General features: G+C 61.0%; 7 protein-coding genes across 7 annotated transcripts; all 7 read left to right on the top strand.

Annotated features, from left to right (window-relative positions):
• Positions 1 to 1803, top strand: LMJF_21_1570 (hypothetical protein; the record flags this gene model as incomplete). The annotated part of the gene is made up of 1 exon (XM_001683068.1): positions 1 to 1803. One exon carries the CDS (start codon positions 1 to 3, stop codon positions 1801 to 1803), a length of 1803 nt encoding a protein of 600 aa, XP_001683120.1.
• Positions 1804 to 4986: 3183 nt separating this feature from the next.
• On the top strand, positions 4987 to 7782 carry LMJF_21_1569 (conserved hypothetical protein; the record flags this gene model as incomplete). Its single annotated transcript, XM_001683067.1, has 1 exon — positions 4987 to 7782. The coding sequence occupies one exon, from the start codon at positions 4987 to 4989 to the stop codon at positions 7780 to 7782; it is 2796 nt and encodes a 931-aa protein (XP_001683119.1).
• Positions 7783 to 8770: 988 nt separating this feature from the next.
• Positions 8771 to 9796, top strand: LMJF_21_1567 (conserved hypothetical protein; the record flags this gene model as incomplete). The annotated part of the gene is made up of 1 exon (XM_001683066.1): positions 8771 to 9796. One exon carries the CDS (start codon positions 8771 to 8773, stop codon positions 9794 to 9796), a length of 1026 nt encoding a protein of 341 aa, XP_001683118.1.
• A 626-nt stretch (positions 9797 to 10422) lies between these two features.
• LMJF_21_1568 (conserved hypothetical protein) lies at positions 10423 to 10863 on the top strand (the record flags this gene model as incomplete). The annotated part of the gene is made up of 1 exon (XM_001683065.1): positions 10423 to 10863. One exon carries the CDS (start codon positions 10423 to 10425, stop codon positions 10861 to 10863), a length of 441 nt encoding a protein of 146 aa, XP_001683117.1.
• A 1066-nt stretch (positions 10864 to 11929) lies between these two features.
• Positions 11930 to 13384, top strand: LMJF_21_1566 (conserved hypothetical protein; the record flags this gene model as incomplete). Its single annotated transcript, XM_001683064.1, has 1 exon — positions 11930 to 13384. One exon carries the CDS (start codon positions 11930 to 11932, stop codon positions 13382 to 13384), a length of 1455 nt encoding a protein of 484 aa, XP_001683116.1.
• Positions 13385 to 14967: 1583 nt separating this feature from the next.
• LMJF_21_1565 (putative serine/threonine-protein kinase) lies at positions 14968 to 17373 on the top strand (the record flags this gene model as incomplete). The annotated part of the gene is made up of 1 exon (XM_001683063.1): positions 14968 to 17373. One exon carries the CDS (start codon positions 14968 to 14970, stop codon positions 17371 to 17373), a length of 2406 nt encoding a protein of 801 aa, XP_001683115.1.
• A 2571-nt stretch (positions 17374 to 19944) lies between these two features.
• On the top strand, positions 19945 to 21552 carry LMJF_21_1563 (choline dehydrogenase, like protein; the record flags this gene model as incomplete). Its single annotated transcript, XM_001683062.1, has 1 exon — positions 19945 to 21552. One exon carries the CDS (start codon positions 19945 to 19947, stop codon positions 21550 to 21552), a length of 1608 nt encoding a protein of 535 aa, XP_001683114.1.
• Positions 21553 to 23882: the final 2330 nt, after the last annotated feature.

The raw sequence follows: 23882 nt of genomic DNA, 5'->3' as shown, positions 1-23882 counted from the left end.
ATGACGCAGCTGTCGGGCTGGTTCTCGCAGGTGCAGTACCTGCACACGCGCCGCGAGAGGGGGTTGCACCCGGTGAACGAGATGAACCGTTTCGCCATCCTTGTGTGCGGGTTGCTCTGCGGGATCTGCGTCTCGCTGCCGTACACGTTCGACCTGTACACGACGCGGTTGCGCGACCAGTTTGAGCTGTCCGCCGGCGACCTGTCGACAGTGAGCACTGTAGGACTTGTATTCTTCTACTTTCTGCTGCCGTTCAGCGTGATCTTCGAGATATTCGGGCCGTTCGCGAACTTCGTGATATGCCTTACCACGGGCGTGATCGGGACGGTGGGCCTTGCGCAGACCTTCTCCGGCGCGATCCCCGGCAACGTGACGACGATCAGCATATTCTATGCGTTCCTGAACCTGGCGAGTGGGCTGATGGACACGACGTACATCTCGACGCTGTTCGAGGTATTCCCGCGCAACCGCGGCCCTGTCGTGTGCCTCGCGAAGTTGATGACGGGGCTGGGCAGCACGATCTTTGCGTGCTTGAGCACGACGCTGTTCAAGGACAATTTGATCGGGTTCATCTACTTCCTGTGCGCGTTCATCGCCGTTGTGATGGTGTGCGCGGGCGCGCTGATTGTGCTACCGCTGTACTACATGAACTGGTGGCGGCTGCGCGGGAAGAGCGCCGAGGAGGTTGTGCTGCTGCAAGCCACAAAGCCGCTGTACGAGCACAAGTTCGTGCCTGTGCGGCGCCTGATGGTGGGATACGCGGTCGCGCTGACGCTGATCGTGTTCTTCACTGTGGAGACACCGGTTGTGGCGTACGTGAGCGTCGTGTCGCGCTCGGTGGAGTTGACGATTGGCGTTGTGGTCTCCGTGCTGACGCTGAGCGTGTTTCTGATGCTGCTGCCGCTGCGGTGGCTCGGCGGGATGGACGAGGCCGCGCCGTCAGATCTCGAGCTGCGCGCGATCGCGCTGTCGTACGAAGCACCTGCGTTAGAGCGCGATGCGTCGGTCGGTGCAGCGAGGGGGGCGTCGGAGTCGGGCTCTCGGCAGGACCCACGCTACCCGGGCTTGACGGTGCTGGACTACTGGAAATCGCTGGACCTGTGGCTGATTCTGCTCTACATGTTCTGTGTTTCCCCGATAGGGATTGTAATGTCGCACAACGGGAGCACGATCTCAATCGCTAAAACGGGGAATCCGCGGAGCACGCGGACGGCCGCGCTGTACACCGCGTTCATTGGCCTGGGCAACAGCGTGGGCCGCATCGCGTTCGGGCTGCTCGAGGCGTATGTGCAGCACACGAAGGGTTGGAGCGGGTGCCGCCGCGTGCTGGTGACTGCTGCGCTGTTTGTGAGCCCGACACTAGCGACCGTTGGTGGTGTGCTGCTGCTTGTGCTGCCGGGCAAGCTGATTCTGCTTCCATACATCGTTGTGTACATCATGAATGGATTCAACGCGGCGCTGCAGGCTCTGATCTTCACGTGCCTGTTCGAGAGCTTCCACAACACGCTTTACAACATGGGGTACACGGTGATGGTGATCTGCGTGATTGTGTTCAACCGGCTCCTGTTCGGCATGTACGTGGACATGCAGCACCGCAAGCTGCAGCTGAGCGCGTCGCAGGAGTGCAACCGCGCAGTGTGCATCGAGACGCCGTTCATTGTTGCGACGTGCCTTGCTGCCGGCGGGCTGCTTGTTGCGGGGCTTGTGCACGTGCGGTACGCGCGGTTCGTTGCGCGCTTGCAGGAGCGGCGGCCCGAGGCGGCGAAGCCGACGGAGTGCTGCACTTCCCACTCACGCCCGTAACACTTTTTCTGCTCTGTTGTTTGTTTGCGGCTGCAGCCGTGCCTGTCTGCGTGTGCCGGCAACTAGTGAAGAGAGAGAGAGCCGAATGAACCGCCGCCAGTGCTGCTGCAGAGGACGCAGCGCCATGCCAGAGTAGAAAGGGAAACTTGGGGACAAACCCGCCCTTTGTTGGCATGGGAGGCTCCGGCGGAGGCGCCACCATCGCAACTGACAGCCGCACCACCCGTGAAACGACTGCCGCTGTCAGTCGCGATGGTGGCCTTTTTTGTTGCGTGTGCTGCTTTTACTTTATTGTGTGTGTGTCTGTGCTGCCAACGGGGCGTACTCGCATCGTAAGCGGCTCGCTCGCGTTGGCACATTGCCCTCCCTCCCTCCCTTCACCCTCCCTCACACTTGCCTCTCTTGCCCGCGACAGTGACGCAGTCTGAAATCCTCCCTGCCCACCCGCGTGCATGCACCGGCTCCCATACACGGACTTCTTCACACGCACTCGTAGGCGCGAGTGCGGGCGGCAGCGGATGCGTTAAACAACTGTGAGCAGAGGAGAGCGGCAACAACGCCTCCGCACGTCCACTGTCCCCTTCTCCCTCCCGTTTTTCAACCGCTGCGCCTGCGCGTATGTTCCTCTCCACCCACCGCTGCGCACACGAGGGCACTGGCGCACAGCAGCATTATTGGAGAGAGAGGGGAGCGGGTGCGTGCGTGGGTGGTGGTGGTGGTGGTGGAGGCTCACGTAACTTTTTCGTCTTTTCTCTGATGTGTTTATCCTTCTTTCTTTCCTCTTGTGTCTCTCCACATATACACAGACACACACAAGCACAGCCCCCCCCCCCCTCCCTCCCCCTCCTTTCCTTCTCTCTTCCTAATGCTTCTGTCGGCATCTCGGGCCGCCCACTTTGCAGGTAAGCGAGTGGTGCAGCGCTCCCCCGCGACGACGGCGGCAAACACGAGAAAAACGAAGGCCACCACGCCCTTTGGCTTGTCCTGTGGCTCTATACTCGGTCCCTCTCCACCACTGTGCGTGCCGGCCGGCCGGCGTGCGTGCGCATCGACTGTTTGTTGTGTGCCACGGTTACGCCACCCACCACTGAAACGCACGCGTGTGTGAGAGCGAGAGACTTGTTCTGTGGTATCCACCCCCTCCCTTCCCTCCCCTCTCCTCCCCGTAGTGTTGAACTCCATCTTCTCGTTGTTTCTTATGCAACGGCGCATCCTCCTCTTGAGCGCGCTGTCTTCTTGCGCCCCCACTCCCCGCTGGCGCGGCGCAAGTGAACCGAAACACCACAGCCGCCAGCTCTCTTAGACCCGCCACGCACACGCTGGCCGCACAGGCCCCGCAAACCAGAACACGCGAAACAACGAAAAACGGAAGCCCTTCTCCTCGCCGCAGCGGACTTGGGGGAGGAAGAGGAGGATGCGGGGACAGGTGGACGCTGTGGTGGCGTGTGCGGTGCGAGAGTGTATGTGTGTGTGGAGAGGGCTGGGGCGAACACAAAGCCACTCGATGAACGTGGGCACAAACATCAGCATGGAGGAACGGCTGAGGGACAACGCGATGGTATTGCGCGTGCTAGGTGTGTGTATGTGTGTTTGTTGTTGTTTGTGTGCGCGACGGCGTGAGGGATGCGGGGCGGTGCGCGTATGCCTGCGGAGAGGGACCGGAGAGGCCGCGCCTTAGCGTAATGTGTGAGAGAGGCAGACACAGCGGAGGGTAGGAGCGTCAAGTAGGTGGCTGCTGTGCATGCGTTGGACGCCAGTGCAGAGGGAGCGGAAGAGGGAACACGATCGAAGGAAACTTTTGGGGACAAACCCGTCTTTGCGTTATTCTCTTCCTCCTCTCTGCACGCGCCACCCCACCCCCTCCCTCTCAGCAACCGAGTTGTTGCTCCCCTCCCCCGGCCTCCCTTTCCCCATGCATGTCTCTTCCGCTGTCCCGTTGGGGAAGCGATGGCGTGCGCCTGCCTTCCTTTCCATCACATGCTCCGCCGACTTCCTCTTGCCTCTCTCAGAGGTGTGGTGGGGGGTTCTCTCTCTCTCTCTCTCTTTTGTTGTTGTGTTCCTGTGTGTGCGTGTACTTCTCTATTCTCTGTTCCCCATAAAAGGTGCACAGACATGCCTCGACACCGTCGAAGTTGCGGCACGGCACTTGTGTGTGTGTGTGTGCGCGGCACCATCCTCCCGCTGTTTCGTATACGTGCGTGGGTGCGTGGGTGCGCGGACGCAGGGACAGGGCACGCGTGAGAGGGCGAGAGGTGGAGGGGGAGAGTGAGTGGTGTGACGTGCTTTACATCTCCAAACCCTTTCCGTCTTTCTAACGCAGTACCTCATGCTCGGTACGCTTGTGCGGGGTGCGCGCCAGCTTGAAGCGCACTGACGCGATGTGTCGACCTTTCTCACGGGTGGAGTGCGCGGGGAAGCACCTGCGAACACCAGTGATCAACGAAAGCCACAAGCAAAGGAAATGGAAACACGACCGTTCTTGCGAAGTCGCGTGCTCTGGTCAATGAGGGAGGCGTCTTTTGGGAGATGAGCACGACATAGCTACCAGCAATGCTGATGCGCGGACGCGAGGGGAAGGTTGCTTGCTACAAGTAGTAAGCTCACCCGCCCCCTTCACGTGAGCTGCTTTTGGGCTTGTTCTAGTCGCCCTCTTCTCCTCCCCGCTGCCCTCCTCCCCTCCTCTCTCCCTCCCACTCCGCACATTCGAACGGCTCCAACGCTGCCTTTCTGTTTTCGCTCTGTGGCTGCCCTTGCATGCATTCTAAACGGGACGGCGGTCAATGGCACATGCGGGCGCTGTGGCACCTGTTGCGTCTGCAACCCCTCACTCCCCCCTGCGTGTTCTCCCATTCTCCTTCGCTGACCTCTTCTCCATCCCTCTCTTCCTCCCCCTGCCAAGCTAGGTCTGTTTCACGTGAGTGGAACTGCTGCACCGACTCGTGCGTCGTGCACACACACGCACGCGCACACACGTGCACCTTTATTTGTTCGAAAGTGCGCTCTGTGGGTGCGTGGACGACTCATCGGCTCATATTTGCATCATTGGCGTGTGCTTGGTCTGCACTCTTTCTCTCTCGCGCGCATACCTTCTCTTTGTCTCTGTATGTGTGTGTGTGTGTGTGTGTGTGTCTGTGTCTGTGGTGATCTCGTGGCCACATGGATACGTAAAGAGTAGCGGGAGAGATGGAGCCGAGCATTCTCAATATGCAAGACTACGCTGCCGCCTCCTCATGGCGGAGGCGGGATCAGTTGCGGGGTCTGCTGAGCAACCACGCAGACCTCGTGACGAGCTGCATTCCACTCGCCGCCCAGGGTGTGCTCTTCACGTCAGCGCAGATAGCACTACACAACACGGAGAAGGGCTTGGCCATCTCGCTGAGTCCTTTGATGGGTACCAGTGCGGTTGGGCTGATGCCACTCGACGAGGCCGTGCCGTCGCTGAACGCCGCAGCGCGCATGCGGTGGCTAGACATGGCAGAAGGCACAAAGACCTCTTGCGTGGAGTGGTGCGAAGACCTGCTTTTCCTCGGCTCCAGCCGTGGTCGTGTGCTGGTGTGCGATGTGCCAGTGGAGAGCTGCAGGGAGAGTAGCGGCCTCTTCTCTCCATGTGGTGCGCTGCTGACAAGCTCTTCGGAGGTCGCGCTGTCTCGTGTTACCGTGCCGCCGAGCGCGCCGGCGTCCTCCACGCTGGTGCGCTCTGTTCGCGTCAACCAGTGCGTGAGCAAGACTAGCGTGCTTGCAGCACAGGACACGTCTGTTTATCTGTGGGACCTGACAGGAGGATCTCTGCCTGTGCAGCGGTGGTTTCCACACCGACATATCGACGCGGCGACGCCGGTCATGTTCGCCGAGTGGGCTCCAGAGAGCGCGAGTGTAGTGCTGAGTGGCACGTACGATAGTAGCGTCATGCTGGTAGACACGCGGAGTGCCGCAGCGAGCAACAGCGTGGCCTTCTCTTGCCGCCGCGCGGTCGGCCGCCCAGCCGTGGCGCACTGCGGTGACTTTAACCCGCTCCTGCCCTCCATCGTTGCGATTTCGTTTTCGGACGGCACCGTGGCCGTCTACGACGCCCGGTACCCACTGCAGGCGGTACAGACCGTAACGACCCTGCAGGGCGACGCGGTGCGACTTCGATGGTGGCGACACAACGCTGACTTGCTGACGACGGCCGGCAGCGATGGTTCCGTGGCGCTATGGAACCTGCGCTGCCCGCCATCCTTCTGCGTTGGCAGGGCACAGTACCAGATGTCGCTTTCCGACTTGGCCATGACGAACACGTTCTCAGATCAACGGGCGATCGGTATAACCGTGGGCGGCGAGCTGACCCTGACAGGCCTGCAGCCGGAGGCGCTCATGGGGCTGGCGCCAACCTTATCCTACGGCAACGGTGAAACCGAGCGCAAGGGCAGCGGGGGCCTCAGCAGTGGCAGCGCTGCCTCGCCACCACCGCCGCCCATCACGGCGGCTGAGGAGGAGGCGCTGCGTAAGGAGGAACACGACGCGTGCGGCTTCTTGTACTTGCGCCGGTTGAAGGAGGCGTACCAGATGCTGGCTCAGTGCGCAAGTCGTCGCCTGGTGCTGCACCAGACAGACGTGGCGATGCAGCTCATTTCTCACATTGATGTGGTGCGGGTGCCGCTCTTCGACTACGCCGGCTTCGTCGAGCAGCTGCACGGCGCAGCAAAGGAGGTGGACGACGTGCTGCAGGTGCTGGAAGAGAATGGGTGGTCCTATGAAGCGATTCGGCTTCAGTTCGAGGCCAGCGTGCTTCACTGCTCCTCGCACCTCTCGACGACGGTGGCGCTGGACCGCATTCGGGCTATGTCGAAGCCGAACCCCTCCGATGTGCAGACACTGGAGGCCCTTCGGCTGAACGTGATGCTGCACCGTGTGCTCGACTCCGAGGACGTCGATCAGGTCGTCGTGAGCGTGCGCACCGCGCTCGACTTAATCATCGCACACCCAGGCATCTCCGAGCTCATCGACGTGCAGGCTGTGGAGCAAATTGTACGCCTGCTGCTGCGCAAGAACTACCTGGAGGGCGAGAGGTTTGTGCAGTTCCTCCTCTCGCAGCTCCGCGTTGACAGGGAACAGACGAGTGTGCCTTGCCAGCTGCTCCGTGCGGCCATGAGCGCCGCGCAGGAGCCGTCTGTCACGATGGGGATGCCAACGCGCGTGGCGCGCCGTTTCGTTGAGCGCTTCTATCGAGACATGACAGCTGCGAAGGACGCGGTGCTGACGCAGCTCCACATTCAGCGCCTCGGAGTAGAGCACTACCGTGAGGTGATCACCATCGTCAACGCCTACCAGGAGCGGTGCATCCAGAAAAACTTGCCCGGCATGTTCGGCTGGGTCGCCCTGAAGCCGTTGCTGCTGTTTCTTCACTGCCTCACAGCGGACTCGAACTACGTGACCTTCTTCTGGGTCAGCGTGCAGTACATCGAGGCGTTCGCGCACTTCCCGGGTGTGCGCAAGGTGGAGGCGGTGCTGTTCGCCGTCGTCGACCGCATTCACAGCGCCGCAGGGAAGATCACGAACGACCTCGACGAACTCGCCGACACGACACGCTTTTCTATCCCCATGCTGAGGCATGTGGACAACACGCTCAGCACGACGCACGAGTTTCTGACAGTGTTGATTCGGGTGCAGCTCGAGTGCGAGAACGTGGCCGTGGCACGCAACATGCGTGTAATGCCGCCTGTAATGGAGCAGGTGCAGGATGTGCTGAACTCCGCCTCCGAGGACGTCCTCGAGGCGTGGGCCGGGGTGATGGATGCGCTGCTGGAGTGCGACCAGCCGGACATGATCCGCAAATACTGCCTCGCGACGGTGCGCACGTTCTCCGAGCAAATGGAGGACTTGATGGAGGTGTCGGCGAAGGGCGAGGCAGACGAGCGGCTCAACGAGATTCTCGACGTGTGTGACGACTTCTTTGCTGCTGTGGCCCGCCGCAAGGCCAAGGGTGGCGACGACGCCTGAGGATAGGGGGGATGGCATAGGCAGAGGAGAGCCGAAATGGGTAGGACGTGAGGCCGGCGCGCCGACTCGTCGGTGAGGGGGAACCAGTGAAGGGGTCCGCGCAGACGCGTCGACGTGCACAAGACCCGAGTGCCATCTCGTGTGTGTGTGTGTGTGTGCGTGTGTTTATGTGCAGACAAAGTGCCTTGCGTGTCTCTTTCTCTCTTCTCTTCGTTCTGCTGCTGTTGGCCACCACGACCCAAACCGCCTTCGTCAGCGCGTGTCACGTCGCGGGCACGCTTGTGTTCTTGTCTACGCGCGCGTGCGCACGCGTTTCTCTCCCTCTTGTTGTGCACCTCCTTGCGTTTTCTTGCCATGCGCGCTTAGATACGGTGACACGACTGCAAACATGCTTCTGTGCAGATGCCCCGCCACGGCCTCTCCCTCTCTGCGTCGGTGCTGCTGCTGCGGCGGCAGCACCTCCCCCTCTTTTTTCCTCGAGGGAGTGCCGCCTGCTGGAGCACCTCGTCATGGGCCTGAAGGCGGATTAGACCGCAGCGCCACAGCTGCGCTTGTGCGTCTCCTCGTCCTCGGCGCAGAGGGCAGGAGGGAAGAGAAGAAGCGAGTGGCGCATCGCCTTCCCCGGCCTCCCGTGGCCTGTCTCTCTCCGCCGTTGGCTTCCGCCTTCCCTCACAGCCCTCCGCGCACACACACTCTTCTCTGCCCTCCGACTTGCTCCCTCCCCCTCGTCTCCCCTTCGCCACCGCTGTGCGAGTGTGTCCGTGTGCGCCTGCATGGTTATCAGCGAATGCTCCGCTCGTCGTGTTGCGCGTGGGGCGGCGGCCTTGCTCTATGGGCACCGACCACGCTGCTCCGCCGGGGTAGCGCCACCCGCACATCTTCCTCGCTCTCCGCGTGGGGCAGCGCTGCCCTGTTCGCTCGCCGCCTCGCACACTCAGTGCCTGCGACAGGCAGCGCCTCCTCTTCGTTCTCCCGCACGCGTCACAACATGTTCAAAGCCCCGCCGAAAGTCGGGCCTGGCCGGAAGGTCACGGAGGAGGCAAACCCGTACAAGTCGTGGGAACACATGAATCACACGTGGCTGATCTTGATGTGTCTGGGCTGCCTCTGCGCGGGCTGGCTGGCGGGGCACTTTGTCGAAGTGGACGAGTCGAAGATCAAGCCCAAGTACGCTAGGGAGGACGTGGTAGCATCGGCGTGTAAGCAGTTCGAGTTCCGCCCCGACTTGGCCGCGACAAGCATTCGAACCGCGTTTGTGTTGGCGGCGCGCCGTGCCGGGTTTCCGGCCGAGACGGTTGACGAGTCGTGTGCAGTGGTGCGGGGGCTGGACGACGTGGCGGGCATCATGAACTATCTCTCCAGCACCTACCCCGCCTCCTCCACCGAGGATGTCGCCTCGCTCGCTGCGATAGCCGGCATCAAGTACCTGAACGGCCCCTACGAGGCAATCCTCGATCAGTGGAGGTGGGGCCGCAACGACAGCGACACGGCCCCTACGCGCAACATACCAAAGAACCCAAATCAGAACGTCTTCTCGATTCCTACGATACTGCATGCCCTCGGCGGCCTAACCGAGGCAGAGTGTGTGGCGCTGCTCGCCTGCCACAGCGTCGGCGAGTTCCACGAGAATGTGAGCGGCCTCGAAAGCGCCACGCACACGGGGAGGCGCTACACACTCAACAACCGCTACTACCAGTTTCTGCTGGAGCATGAGAGGGCGTTTGCCCCGCTGACGGTGGCACGGACGCAGTACAACAAGGAGGTGGCGACGCTGCCGCAAACGTTGCGGTGCGTCTACGTGAAGGAGAACACCAACGGGAAGGCGAAGAAGCGGCAGTGTGTCGTGAACGCGGCGGAGCTGGAGCTGCTAAAGAACAAAACGTGGCGCGAGCTCGTGGTACGCTACGCCGCAGACGAGGAGCTGTGGCGGGAGCAGTTCCAGTCGGCCTTCACAAAGATGATCGAGAGCAACTTCAAACGACTCCGTCCGTACTCAGACCCGAATTCTGCCTAGCGGCGCCTTGAATGCGTTTTGTATGTGTGGTGATGGATGTGCTTACAGAGTTGTTTGTTGTTGTCGTTGGAAGTGTTCGCCTTCCTTCGCGGTGCCCTGCGAGCCTTGTTCTTGTTTCCACCGCAGGCCGCCATCTCCATCTCCGTGTGTGCGCGTGCGCAGGTAAGATCGAGGGCGAAAGCAGAGGACATAAGCACCAATCAAAACCAAAAGAAGGCGATGCCCCGTGAGTGTGCTCGCATGTGTGTCATAAAGGGTCTCCCTGTATCCCACCACGCCTGCTCCATCACTTCTCACGCCCCCTCTTTCTCTCTCGTCCTCGAACTCACGCCGATGCCTTCATCATCACCGCCTCGCTCTCCCTCCGTCTCTCGCTCCTTGTTCACTTCCATCGGCGCACGCAGCACGACACGCTGGCCCGCTCCCTCCATCTCCGCCCGCATACACTCGCACGCGCATAGAAAGGGACAGAGGCAGACGCGAGAAGCTCCTCCGTGCCAGAGCACGTACGCGCGTTTCCTTGTGTGCGCCTCTCGCCATGTGCTCGTAACGGCTGCAACCTCAGTCTCACCGGTTCCGCACACCACTGTCTCTCCCCCACCCCACCACTCGACACAGCCGGCCGGATGCCGGGACGTGAGCTGCCAGCATCTCGCGGAGGTGCCCAAACCTCGATGCCTGCCCGCAGAGTCGCCACCCCATACGCATCGCGACGACCACCACGCAATAACCCGGCACGACCGGGATTAGCTGTCGGGCAACGCACCGATGCCGGCCTTCCTACCACCACCACCACGACAGCAAGCAGGTCGGGTCAGAGATCCCCGGTTCCGGTGGAGGCAGCCCCAGCTTGTCCTTGCTGCGCTGCGTGCTTAAAGGCGTTGCAGGAGGTACTGCACGCGTACAAGGCATTGCTGCTCAACTCAAAGCGACTTTTCATAGACGACGCACTGCACCACTACAACGGTGATGAGGCGTGGATTCGCGTACTGCGCTCGTTGGGCTGGTCCAATGAGCAGGCTCCAACAACCGGCGTGGGGAGGAGAAGTGATCTCGCGCAGAGGTAGCTGCCCTTCTCTCTTGTGTAGTGCGGGAGGCAGGGTTGGCAGGGGCTTCCGGTTGAGGTGTCCCTCTCATCAGTGCTGTGTGTCTGTGGAGCTGATGGCCATGGCGAAGGTCCCGCGTCTCACGCACGGCTTCCGTGCGATGTTTTCCTTTGCCCCCCCCCCCCAAACGGCTTGTCCTTTGGTGAGGGTATGCCTCTATCTGACACCATGCGACTTCGGCCTCTGCTTGGCGTGCATCGTCGTTTTGTGTGTGTGTGTGCGTGCGTGCGTGCTTGTGTATGCCCACGCCGTCACGCGCTGTACCTCACAAACGCACGCCAGGGCACATACACACATGCACACACCGTCGTGCGCACAGACTTAGATCCGCAAATGGAGAGAAAGGAAGCAACACAGCTGCTTATCCTCCCCACACACACCACCACCACCACCTCATGTCCGCGTGGTGCACGGACCTTCGCCAAAGAAAAGAGGGTTGCTGCGGCGATCAAGTCGCACGCGGCTCACTGTGATTTGGTGCTCTTCTCTCTCCCCCTCACTCGCCCAGCCTCTCCGTCTCTGCTCTCCTCATCTCTACCCTTTGGGATCGATCTCCGTATTCATGCGTGTGTGTGTGTGAGTGTGTCGGATGCGTCTCTCGGCGCGTGACAGTGTCGGTGCCGTAGTTTCTGTACTGCGCGTCGCCTCCGCTGTTATTATCATTTTCCTTTGCGTTGTATCGTGCGTCGCGTGAAAGAAGCGAACGCGGCCAAGTGTGGGCTGTAAGCGATAGAGCGCCTCGCATCCCGTCAGCGACTGCCCTCCCTCCCTCCCCGCAGCAGGAGGCCGCGTGCGCAAGAGAAAAGAGAGCAGCCGTGCGATTCACACAGACACCCGTGCACGTGCCTTTGTCGTCCCTGGACATACCCAGGCAGGCCAAGACACACTTGAGCTCACATACACAGTTGCAGTCGGAGACGCGCATCAAGCTGTTTCTTTGCTTCTTCTTCCGTAATCGTCGCGCTGCTAGCTGGCTGCTGCTGCTGCTCTCTCGTCTTATCCTGTGTTGCGGCCGGTGGGGGCACAGATGGAGGCCATTATCGAGAAGACGCAGAAGGAGCTGGGGGCGGTGATCCAGGCTCCGAAGCTCACGGACAAACTGCTGAGCCGGCCACCATTCCGGTACATCCACGATATTGTCATGTCCTTCATGAAGGCGACCGGCTTCCCTGACGGGCTCTTCGACGCGGATCAGCGGGACAGTGCCAAGGTGGCGGATAAGAAGGCCAAGGTACAGTTTCTGGAGAAGCTTATCGCCGCTGTCGAGGCTGCCACTGGCACCCCTGTCGCCGCGCGCCCCGCCAAGATCGTCGCCGGCGAAGAGGCGGAGAAGACGAACGAGCTCTTCCAGCAGCTCGCCCGGTGCGCTGCGCTGTCGTCGGCGCAAAAGGCGGCAGCGGTGCGGAAGGTGAGCGGCGGCGGCGAACCAGCGCCTGTAGCCGCTGCTGCCCCGGCGCCGTCGTCAAAGAAGGAGTCGGGCGAGACGAAAGCACCGCCGTCGGAGACTGAGGAGGAGCGCACGAAGCGGCGCGAGGAGGAGCGCCGTCGCCGCCACGAGGAGAAGAAGCGGGAGGCGGAGAAGGCAAAGGAGAGGACGGCGGCGGACCCGCCGAGCCGCACGAAGGAGGAGACCAAGCAGGCCGCCGCGACCGCTGCCTCGGGCGAGACGGAGCGGCACCGCCACCGCGAGGAGCGGAAGCGGGAGTCGACAGAAGCCGTCGACACCGCGACGACGAGCGCGCGCAAAGCGCCGCCGCGTCCGAAGCCGACGCACGAGGTGATCGAGGCGCAGAATGCTGCGGCGGATGCGAGGCCGGCGGTCGGTGTCATTCGCGAAGGCAAGCGTGGCAAGGCAGACACGGAAAGCGAGGACGAAGAGAAGGAGGACTGGCAGAAGGTAGCGGAGCAGTACGAGGTGAAGCCGGCGGCCCGGACGGCGGCCGTGGCCGAGGACGCGGACGTGAAGGGTCTGCTAGGGCAGCAGGCGCTCAAGGCGAAGCGTGAGCAGGAGGCTGCCGCCCGCCGCGCTGAGGTGACCGGCGACGGCGCCGCTGCTGCCACACCTGCAGGTGGCGGCATCATCATCCACAGCAGCAAGAACACCGCCTCCCGCGGTGGCGGCAGTCACGCGCTTGGTGACAGCGACCTCAACCAGCTACGCGAGCAGCTGCAGCTTCTCACCAAAGCATCGAATCCACTCGGCAAGTTCCTGGAGGCCATTCACGACGACATCGATAGCATGACTCGTGAACTGGAGATGTGGCGCAGCGAGTCCCGCAACCAGGCTCTGGCCGCCGCGGAAGCTCGTCGGCAGACGGAGGAGAGCTTGCAGGAGATCCACGCGAACCTGCAGAACTTAGAGGATGCCATCAGCGACCAGGTGCTCAAGACGAACAACCTGAGGCAGACTATTCTCGCCAACGACGCCGCCATGGAAGTGATGGCGAAGACCATCGTCAACCCGGACATCGCAGCACAATAGAAGAGGGAGAGAGGCGATCGCGCTATCCGTGCACTCTGCCCTCGCCGGTCTCTGCCTGTGCCTGCCTCTCCGCGTATGGCTGCAGTTTCTTGCACGCACACGCACCTTCCACGCTGCCTCGGATCATGTGCGTGCGCTCGTGCATCCTAGCGCGTTTTTGATGTTTTCCTCGCTTCGAATGTATAGATGCTTTGCGAAACAGCCGTGCGCGTGCAGGGGGAGGAGGAGGAGGAGGAGGGGATAGACCACGTAGGGCGGCGGTGACGGTGCCCCAATGGGCGCAGGTTGGTATGCGCGTGCGTGCACATGGGTTTGGTGTGTGGCGCAGGCACTGAAGTGGTGTCGGTGCTTTTCTCTCCAATCCTCTGTGAGGCTTTCGTGCTTGTATGGGATGCCTCCTCCCGTCCGCCGATCTCCGATGACGCACGCGCCTCCGTGTTTCGCACTCTTCCCTGCGAGTATGGCCATCTTGATGTGTTTCATTCATGTCTTGTGCGCTTCCCGTGATGTTGTCCTCAAACACGTCTTTGCCACGCTCCCACTCGGGCCACCGTTTTTTTTTTCTGTTTGTTTGTTTGTTACACCGGTCTGCCTTGCACCTGTGGGCGCGTGTGGGTGCGCGCTTGCCACTGAACTTTCACGCGCGTACCGCCGCCTTTGCCTCGACGCACACACACGCACACGTGTACAGACACACAACGAAAACGACGCACGCAGGGAATGGCGTGCGTGTTTGTCTGCGTCAGGCCTCGATGTTCGTCGCCTGTCTGACACACACGCGCACACGCGACGGCGAACAAGAGCGACGTGACGTGTTTTATCTCGGTTTGGTTGGGTGCGTCGCGGAGGCCTGCCACCCAACATGGCGGCCCTCCCCCTTCCCTTATCGCGTCTCTCTTACCTGTGCCCCCCCTTCTCCTCCTCACCTCCACCCCTCCGAAACCCATCCTACACAACGCCCTATCGCGCACAAATCCCGCCTCGCATGACGGCAGTGCATCGACGTCGCTCGAGCGCAACGTGCAAACACAATACGAGGGCGGGGCTACGACAACCAAAGAGCGCGCAACACAGCATAACCGACGCCTGAAAACGAACAGAGCCGCTCATTCCCAAGATACGCGACCCGGCTGCGCGTGTGCGTGGGTGCTGCTGATCATCTCCGTCAAAGTCAAGGAGGGTAGGTATTCTGCCGGTGGCGGGCAGACCCGAGCTCTCTGTTCACCCACACACGCACCGACACATTCGCCGCAACTGCCACCACACAGAGAGGCAGAGATCACTCGAAGGTTATTGATTCCACAGAGATAGGAAGAAGAGAGGAGGAGGGAAGAGTCACCGGACTGGCACTCGTGAGCTCGACCGCGCCACTGCCGCACGGTGCTCGCCACATTATCTGAGTCTGTCTGTTTGTTTTCTTAGATGGTTGCTCCGCTGGTGTTGTTGTCGACAGTGCGCGCACGTCATCGTTTGTTTGCCCGTCGTCCGCCAAGAGCGAGAGGGAAGGAGGGAAGGCGGTGATACACACGCACACACACACACACGCACGTGCACACGTGCATTCGTAGGCAACCACGAAAAAAATGGAGAAGTACACGCAGCTGAAGGTGCTCGGCAAGGGCAGCTTTGGTTCCGCCTGGCTCATTCAGCGCAATGCAGATCGCGCGCAGTTTGTGGCGAAAGAGGTTCGGCTTGGTGGCTTGAAGCCGGCGGAGCGAGAGAGTGCGCAGAAGGAGATCGACATGCTGCGCACGCTGAACCACCCAAACATCACCCGCTACGTGGACCACTTTGAGCACAAGGGTTCGCTTTTCATTGTCATGGAGTACGCCAACGGCGGTGACCTGTACATGAGAATCAAGCAGCAGCAGGGTCAGCTCTTCTCGGAGAAGGGGATTCTACAATGCTTTTCGCAGATCTGCCTGGCACTGTCGTACATGCACGAACGCCGCATCCTCCACCGCGACCTCAAGACGCAAAACGTGTTCTTGACCAAGGACGGCGTCGTGAAGGTCGGTGATTTTGGCATCAGCACGGTGTTGCGCAACACGTACGAGTTGAAGCACACGATCTGCGGCACCCCCTACTATTTCTCGCCGGAGCTGTGCCTCAACAAACCCTACAACAACAAGAGCGATGTGTGGGCACTCGGGTGCATCCTGTACGAGATGACCACCCTGAACCACGCCTTCGACGGCAGCAACATGAAGGCGCTGGTGCAGAAGATTCTCAAGGGCGTGTACCCGCCGATCCATCCCATGTACTCGAGCAACCTGTCGCGACTCATCTCTTCCATGCTGCAGATCGACCCTCACAAGCGGCCGAACGTGTCGCAGGTGCTGAATCTCAGCTTCATTCGCGAGGCTCTGGCGGGGCTACGGGAGGAGGTGCAAGTCGCACGCGCAGACCGCCGCTCCGTCGTGTCGGTGGAGGAGCGGGCGCACCTGCAGGAGGCCGCAGCCCTGCGCAAGGAAGAGTACCGCCGAAGGGAACTGGAAAGTGCGGCAACTCTGGCCAAGGCGCAGCAGCAGCAGCAGGCCATCCTCATGCAGCAGCAGCTGGAGGGGGAGGAGCGGCGGCGCAATTTAGTGGAGCAGCAGCGGCGACTCCAGCGGCAGCAGGAGATGGTCTTGCAGGAGCGCAAGCGTGCCCTGGACGAGCGAGTACGGGAGCAGCGCAAGCTGCAAGGGCAAAAATCCAAGGCGGACGCCAAGGCGAATCGCCATCGTGAGAAGCAGTGGGACGACAACATGAAGGAGCAGGCGATCGAGGAGCAGCACCGCCGCGAGGCTCAGGAGCACCACCCTCGCTCTGACTGCCAAGGCCCCCCGCAGCTGCAACAGGAGCGGCTACAGCAACAGCAGGAGCAGTCCGCCGCGGAGGCGTACCGGGAGATGCGACGACAGGCAGCAGCAAACAAGCAGCGCTGCTACCGAGAGTCTGTGTTTCCAGGCGGAGCGCCTTGGTCGCAGCAGCGACAGCAAGACGAGCCCTCAGCAGTGCCGCCCGGCCAGCCGCCACCGCCGCGCACCCCTCCCTCGAGCAGCCATTACTGCTCGCGCAAGATGACGCCAGAGGAGCTGGAGGATGCACGGTCACAGGCGTTTTGGCAGATGCGGCGCGAGGCAATGGATAACCGAAAAAAGATGCTGGGCCACGACGTCACAGATACCGGCGAGTCATGGGCACCGACGTCGGTGGAGGCCGTGCCTGGCGCCTCGCCGGCTCCTTCGAATGGCAAGAGCGCAACGCTCGCTTCAGTCCCTGCACCGCCGCAGATGAGTACGCTGCCTCCACCGTCATCAACAGCAGCGGCGGAGACGAAGCCGACAACGAAATCGATGTCGCGCAAGGATAAGAGCACACCAGAGAGCACGGGCGCACAGCTGCCGGCGTCGTCGCCGGCACCTGCAGTGCTGCTGCCTTCGGGCGCTGCTGCTGCCACCGCTGCCGTCGTGCCGCAGGGGGTGGATAACGGCATGACGCCAGATGGAGAGGAGGGGCTGCACAACTTCTTGAACGGTGAGGCGGCGGCCACGTCGCCGACAGAGGCGGAGGACCGTCGGCGAGACGACGACTACAACGCGCTGGATACGGTCATTGGCGAGACGTTAAAGGCGGACCGCAAAAAGAGCTTCAAGGACGACTTTGACGACGCCGCCTTCGGCGAGGCGACAGACTCCAGCAGGCTGGTGCTGGATGGCAAGACGTTCCACCTGCCAAATGTGAGCGCCACCGACCCGCTCATGCACCGCATCGAGTCCCTGCGCATATTCCTCGAGAAGGAGATGGGCGACGATGACCTCATCAAATGCTACCGAGCCATGAACAACATCTCTGCCAGCGATGATGAGGTAATGCACCAGCTGCAGAGTGCGCTGCCACCGTCGAAGCAGCGCTTCATCCCGCTAGTCGCGCATCTCGTCGTGTGCGAAGACGCCTTCAACCGCCAAGGCGCCTCCTCCTCCGCCTCTGCAATCGGCCTTTGAGCGGTGCGCGCACCCTCATGTATAGGCGTGCGTGCGTGTTGCTGTTTGTATGTGTGTATGTACGCGTACACCTCTGCGTTGGATGTCAAGCCTTCAATCCGCATGTACATTCACGGTGCGCGGTCTTCCACCTCTCTCACCTTCATCGTAAATCTGCATTGTTCTTCTTTTCCTGTGTGTATGTGTATGTGTGTGCGTGTGTGCGTGTGTGTGTGTGTGTCTGGCGTTGCGTGGTCCGGGCCTTGTGCCTCCCTCCCTCCCTCCCTCCCTCCAAATCTCTTCACGTGTACACTGCTCATGATCTCTCTTTGTTTGTTAGCTACCTCTTCTGTCTTGCTACATCACAGGCGGGTGTGTCGTGGTGTCTGTGCGTGTCTCTGTGCGTGCAACGTAGAGGTAAAGCCTGCTGTGGGGTGCAAGGGGAGGATGGCAGGCGCTGCGAGAAGAAGCGCAGCCATATCTGCATAGTAGGCATGCAATGTAATACGGGTGGACTAGGTGAGGGTGACGGGTCGACATGCGCACCCCGTCACAGTGACTGATGCAGACAAGGCGCAGGGGCGTCACTTCGACCTGCTCGTGTGCTTTGTGTCGCACCTGTCCACCTACGCCCCACCCTTCCACCCCTTCCCTCCGCATGGCATTATGTATTCGATAGTGATGACGGAGGGGACTTTACAACAGTGCATTTATACATATATATATGTATATATGCGCATGTATGTGCGTCTGCGCATGTGCATGCGCGTGTGGGATTTGTTATTGTGCGCGTGCTTGTTTGGTGCGTGCGTTGATGCTTAGATCTGCCTCTTGAGTTTGCCACGGATCGGCGGTAGGCTCGCAATTCTCTTCTCGATCTTCCTTTATGTGTATTGCTGTCATCTGCTCCTTATTGCATCTCCGATGCAGGATGGTGGGCGGGTAGGTTCACAGGCACTTATACGCATGCTCACGTGTGGCTGCATGTCACTTGACACGCACCTACGTAGTCACGCACGCAGCACACCAAGACCAGTTCCGCCGCTATGGCCACTGCCATCATTACCATCTCTCCGCGTTTGTTTGCCCGCGCTCTCCTCCCCCCACCCCTTCCCTCCTTCCCCGATACGCACACCCGCATTCACGCTATCATCTTTCTCCCTTGTGCTTGCTTGTTCGGCACCTTCTCTCCATTTCCGTTTGCCCGATTCTTTCCGACCCTCTCCCTGCCCCCTCCCTCCTCCGCCTCGTGTACTCTCCACGCCACATATGCTGTTGTTCTCGCGTGTGCGTGTGTGTCATTATACGGATGTCTGTGTGTGTGTGTATCTGTTGTAGCGTGGCTTTTCACCTCTTCCCCTTGTCGGTGTTTTTCCCTCATCATCCGAGCCCTACGGTTCTCTTGCCATCTCTCCTCCTCAACCCTTCCCTGCCTCGCCCTTGCCTGCCTGCGTGCTTTTGTGGTGTAGCGCGCTCGGCATGGGTGTCTGCATGTGCCTTTCTCTGGTAATGGGAGGCTAGTGCAGGAATACCCGTGGACACGCAGGATAGAGAGAGAAACACGCGATGTTCCTTCTCTGCAGCTTAGTGGGCATCAACACACGCACGCCTATGCACCTAGTGACATGCACCATCAACAGCGACGCATTGATCTGTGCTCTCATCTGCCCTCCTTCCCCCATCCCCGCCCATCTATCATCACGATCACGCACCTCCGCCTCTCTGCCTTCCCAAACATCGTCATTTCTTCCCTCTTTCACGGACGCCAGTGGAAGGTGATTCTCGCCCGCACGCGTGCATATGTGGAACAAAGTGGGACACACAACGTCGCTTTCTTTGCCCCCCCCCCCTCCCCCCTTCCACTCCACAGTAGCCGCACCTTTGCCCATCATTGCTCAGCCTTGCGTTCATCAGCTCCCCCCCCCTCCTCCTCTCCCACTCCCTTACTAGGCTCACGGGCCATAACAGGATACAAACTGTGAGTAACACACACCGTCAAGGTGGGCGCACTTTACGGCTTCTCGCGTGAGCGGTCCAGGCACGAGGAGGGTTATTGCCTTACAAAACAGAGATCGCCTTTGAAGCGGGCTAGAAACAAGCCACGGCGACACGCGTCTGGTGGGTACCCGTAGCGGTGGCATCCCACCCCCTCCCTCCCTCCCTCCCCGCCGTTCTCCGCTTCTAACTCGTTCCACACATGCGTACATCTTTATAGCCAAGCGTTACGATATCGCAGGTGCCAATAGACCCAAGGAGAAGAGGGTATACGCACGCACGCATACACAGACGCAAGCGTGCAGAGAGGCAGCGCACTCAGACACTCCTTCATTGATACGGGCTTCTGTGAGTGGACTTCTGCATTGTCTCTCTGAGGCAGCAGTAGCAGCGGTCCTAGTGGACGTGGTCGTGTGCGTGGCAGTGCGCGTGCTTACACCCCCTCGTCAAGGTGTAGCGGTTGCACCACGGACGGACGCAGGACAGCTGCACCGGACCCAAACCCTGCCCCGCCGCCTTATCCTTTTCGAATAACGCCCTCTCCTCTTTCGCCTTCGCTGTTGCGCTTTGACAGACCCGCGCTCATCCTCCCCGAAGATGCGTCGCGGCGTCAAGTGCCTCGCCGGTGCGGCTGCGGACGTGGGCTCACTGAAGTTCGACGTCATCGTCGTTGGCGGCGGCGCCAGCGGCTCCCTTATTGCCGGTCGACTGGCCATGGAGAACCTTAAGACGCTCGTCATCGAGGAAGGTGCCGATATCCGCAAGTACCCGGAGTGGTACCACACGCTGCCCGCTAGCACCATCGCCCATCGCCTGGCTCAGCGCGGCTTCGAGGCCAAGGACACTCTGACGACGCCGCAGCAGCATCCGGACGGGGTGACGAAGGCACCGGTGTGGATTCCGACGCCGCGGGTGCTGGGAGGACACGGTGTAATGGGCAGTCGCACGTGGAACCTCGGCGATGAGCGTGACTGGGAGGGGAGCCCGTGGAGCTTCCGCGAAGAGCTGCTGCCTCGCGTACGCACCTTTGAAAACATGGAGGTGTTTGTGCCGCACCGCGGCAAGCGAGGGAAGTTCCTCATTTGCCGCCCGCTGAACTTCTCACCGTACTTTAAGGCGTTTTGCGAGGCAGCATCGCAAGACGTGCCGCTCATGAGCGAGTTGACGCGCAAGGAGTTCCAGATCGGCTGCGGCTGCGGGAGGCCCGACACGTTCGTAGACCAGTCGCTTGGTGTCGCCAACACCACCCTGCAGCGGTACCTGCTCGGCACCATCAAGCTGAACCGCCCTGTTCGCGTGGAGTGCGGCACCAAGGTGGTCGGTATCCGCGGCAGCGGCGGCAACGCGAGCACCGCTGCCGGCGTGTCGTTGCGGCGTGCAGATGGCCAGTTAGTGGATGTGGAGAGCACTCTGGTGGTGGTGAGTGCGGGTAGCATCGGCAGCGCGCGGCTGCTGACGGCGTCGCGCGGCAGCGTCGACGTGGACGCTTCAGTTGGGCAGCACTTCTGGGACATACCGCAGGTAGTGCTGCAGTACCACGTGAAGAACCGTGACAGCCACAACTGCTATCTTGACCCGCTTGTGTGCAAGGTGCTGAGGGTGGATCTGTGGTACGGGCGACCACAGCTTAGCCTCCGCTCCAGCTGGGATGACCTCATCATGTACTGGTCCTCCACCGGGACCTCGACACCAGATGTTGAGATCCAGTTTCAGCCGTTCACGCTGGCGAACGACGGCACGCAGCCGATGCCGAGAGAGCACGGCTGCCAGTTCGTCGTGCGCCCCCTGCGGCCGCGCAGTCGCGGGAAGGTGAACGCGAACGGTAGCATCGACCCCAACTACTTCAGCGATGCCGGCGACCTCGCCGCCCTGCAGAAGGGCGTCGCGTATGTGAAGGACTGCCTCGTGAAGAAGACGCCTTTTGTACCTATTATCGGCGCCCTCGCTCACGAGCTGTTTGAGTCCTCCGGCATCAACGGCGGGAGCTGTGCCGACGCCGTCGACCCGCAGAACTGCCGCCTCAAGGGCGTGAGCAACGTGTACGTGTGCGATCATAGCATCCTGCCGAGCCCGCTAACCGGCAGTACACTCCCTTACACGTTGGCGCTGGCGGACCGGTTTGTGGACACGCTGCTCAAGAGGCGCGGTTTGACGCACAAGGTGGAAGAAGACCCCGCTGCACAGGTAACGCGCATCGTCTATTAGGCGGTGCCTTTGGTATTGCCTCGGCTTTCACAGCCGCCAGCGTTGCGAAGCGTCGCCTTGTGGACCATTGCAGCCGGGGCAAGACTAGCTCACCAGGCGCACTTTCTCTCCTCTCCGATCGCAGGGCGCATGTCCTCCGCTCGCCTGCTGCTGGCGTCTCGCTTGCCGTGTGGTGTGTGTGGATGCGCGCGCGTGCGCGTCGTCTCTCCTTCACATTCCTTGACTTGTTCTCATCAAGTTTCACAGCGGCCACATTTTCCTTCGTAAATGCATATATATATATATATGCTGTCCCTGACTCGGTGCGTGTGTCTCTTGCTCCTCCTGTTGATTGCCCTTCCCGTGGGTCTCTGTGCTCGCCGGATGTGATGTCTCGGGGTACTCGTTGCTGCTGTTGTGGTGGCGATGACGTCGTGTGTGTGTGTGTGTGTGCGTGCACTTCAATCCAGAGCACCGCAGCTTCTCTGCCTCGTCTTTTTTCGTGCTGTTTTTGTTTTTCATTTCGAGTGACCCCTGATTATGCCGGTCATCTCAGTGCGTGGTATCACAGGGTCCAGTACCACCGCACCGTCCCCCCCCCCTCCCCACACTCCCGACTCTCTGCGTGTGTGAGGGAGGCAGCCCAGCAGCACCCATCTAACCCTTCCCAGTGCCGAACCACTCCTGGTGGTGGTGGCAGGGCCCGGTGCCCGCTACGCAACGAGGTCGGAGCAACCGGCGACAGTGCACACGCCTGTGCCTTCCACGTGATAGGCAGAGTACCACGGCTATTCAAAGGTATTCCATCCCCGGCCCTCACGGTGCCTCCTGGCGTGGGGCACCTGAGTGCTACCCGGAGAGGGACGCACCAGGGGTGGCGACCGGCATGACAGAAGCGGCTGCGAGGCGACCTGCGCAGCGTGGGGGTGGGCAGAGAGTGGGGTGGAAACCGTGCGGAGATGACCGGGTCGGCGCACTGCTGTTCTGCTCCCCACCACCGGTGATATGATGGTGAACCGTCCTTTCGTGCTGGGCAGCGTTGTGCGTTGCTAGCTTTTCCTCGTGCTGCCTGCCGAACATTTCTTCACGAAAGAACGAAGAAAAGAAATGGAGACGCGATAGCAGCCATGGTAATCTGCACCGGCACCAAGAGTCCTATGTGGACGACGATACACCGTGCCTCACGCTGCGCTGCTGCCTGTGCCGTGTATGGGATGTGGTGGCCTTCTTTTTTTTCTCTTCGTTTTCCGCACTCTTCTCGGGCGCACACAGCATCAGCTCAGGCTCCGTTCCTCCCCCGGCCCTGTAACACGCTCCCAACCCGCGTGGTGCGATGGCAGCCACACACACACACACGGAACAACAATGCGCCGACCCGGTCATCTCCGCACGGTTTCCGCCCCACTCTCTGCCCACCCCCACGCTGCGCAGGTCGCCTCGCAGCCGCTCCCATTGGGCAGGTCCCCATCCGGTACACAACCCTCGGGGTGGCGCTGAGGTGCCCCCCATCCCGGCCACTGGGCAGTGTGAGGGTCGGGGGTGGGAGACGCGTCCGAGTCACGCTGGCATTCTGCCTATCATACGCATGGTGCACACGTGTTCGCTGTCGCGGGTGGCTCCGACGCCACGCCGTCCAGGACTTGAGCGCCGACGTCAGCAGCCATGCATCGCCCCGACCTCCCGACGTCTTAGGCCCCTGACCCTGTCATCGCCACAGGTGGTTCGGCAGTGGGCAAAGGTTAGGTAGGGGTCTGCTGGGCTGCCTCCCTCACACACGCAGAATGGGAGGTTAATACTCTGCCCTGTGGTACCACGCACTGAGCGCTGTGTGCCACCCCCTCCCCCACCGGTCATGACGATGGAGGTGGCGGTGAAAGAGAAGAAAAACGAAAGCGCGTAGGGGTGTCTTTAAATGGTCCGGGGAGTATGTGGTATGAAGTATGTTTGTGTGGAAAGCAGCTTGATAGGTTTGTGTGTGTGTGTGGGGGATTGATGCCAGTACGCTTGCTGGCAATGCGGGGCAGCTCCGCTCCCTGCCTCGCCTTCCCCCCCCCCTCCCTTGCACCCTGTGCACCCTTGCATGGAACCGACCGCATCTTCTCTCTCTGTTGTCAAGAACGTTGTGGCGACAGGCACACATTCTCCCGCACATGGAGCGAGTTTCCGCGTGAGTGGCGGCGGATAATCCCCATGCACCCTCCGCTTTCACGGACGCCCGTCACTCGTCTCTCTCCTCTCTTCTCACGTCCCTCTTCTTTTTTTCGGTGGTTTCGCTCTGTCCGCCCAATATACGCGCTGCCTCTCCACCTCCGCGGTTATCGGGTTGGGCGGGGTGTGCGTGTGTCTAACAT

Source organism: Leishmania major, chromosome 21 (assembly GCF_000002725.2).
Source record: "Leishmania major strain Friedlin complete genome, chromosome 21".
Classification (NCBI taxonomy): Eukaryota; Euglenozoa; class Kinetoplastea; order Trypanosomatida; family Trypanosomatidae; genus Leishmania; species Leishmania major.
The sequence above is the reverse complement of the archived record's forward strand: the minus strand, read 5'-3'. Positions and strand labels throughout refer to the sequence as shown.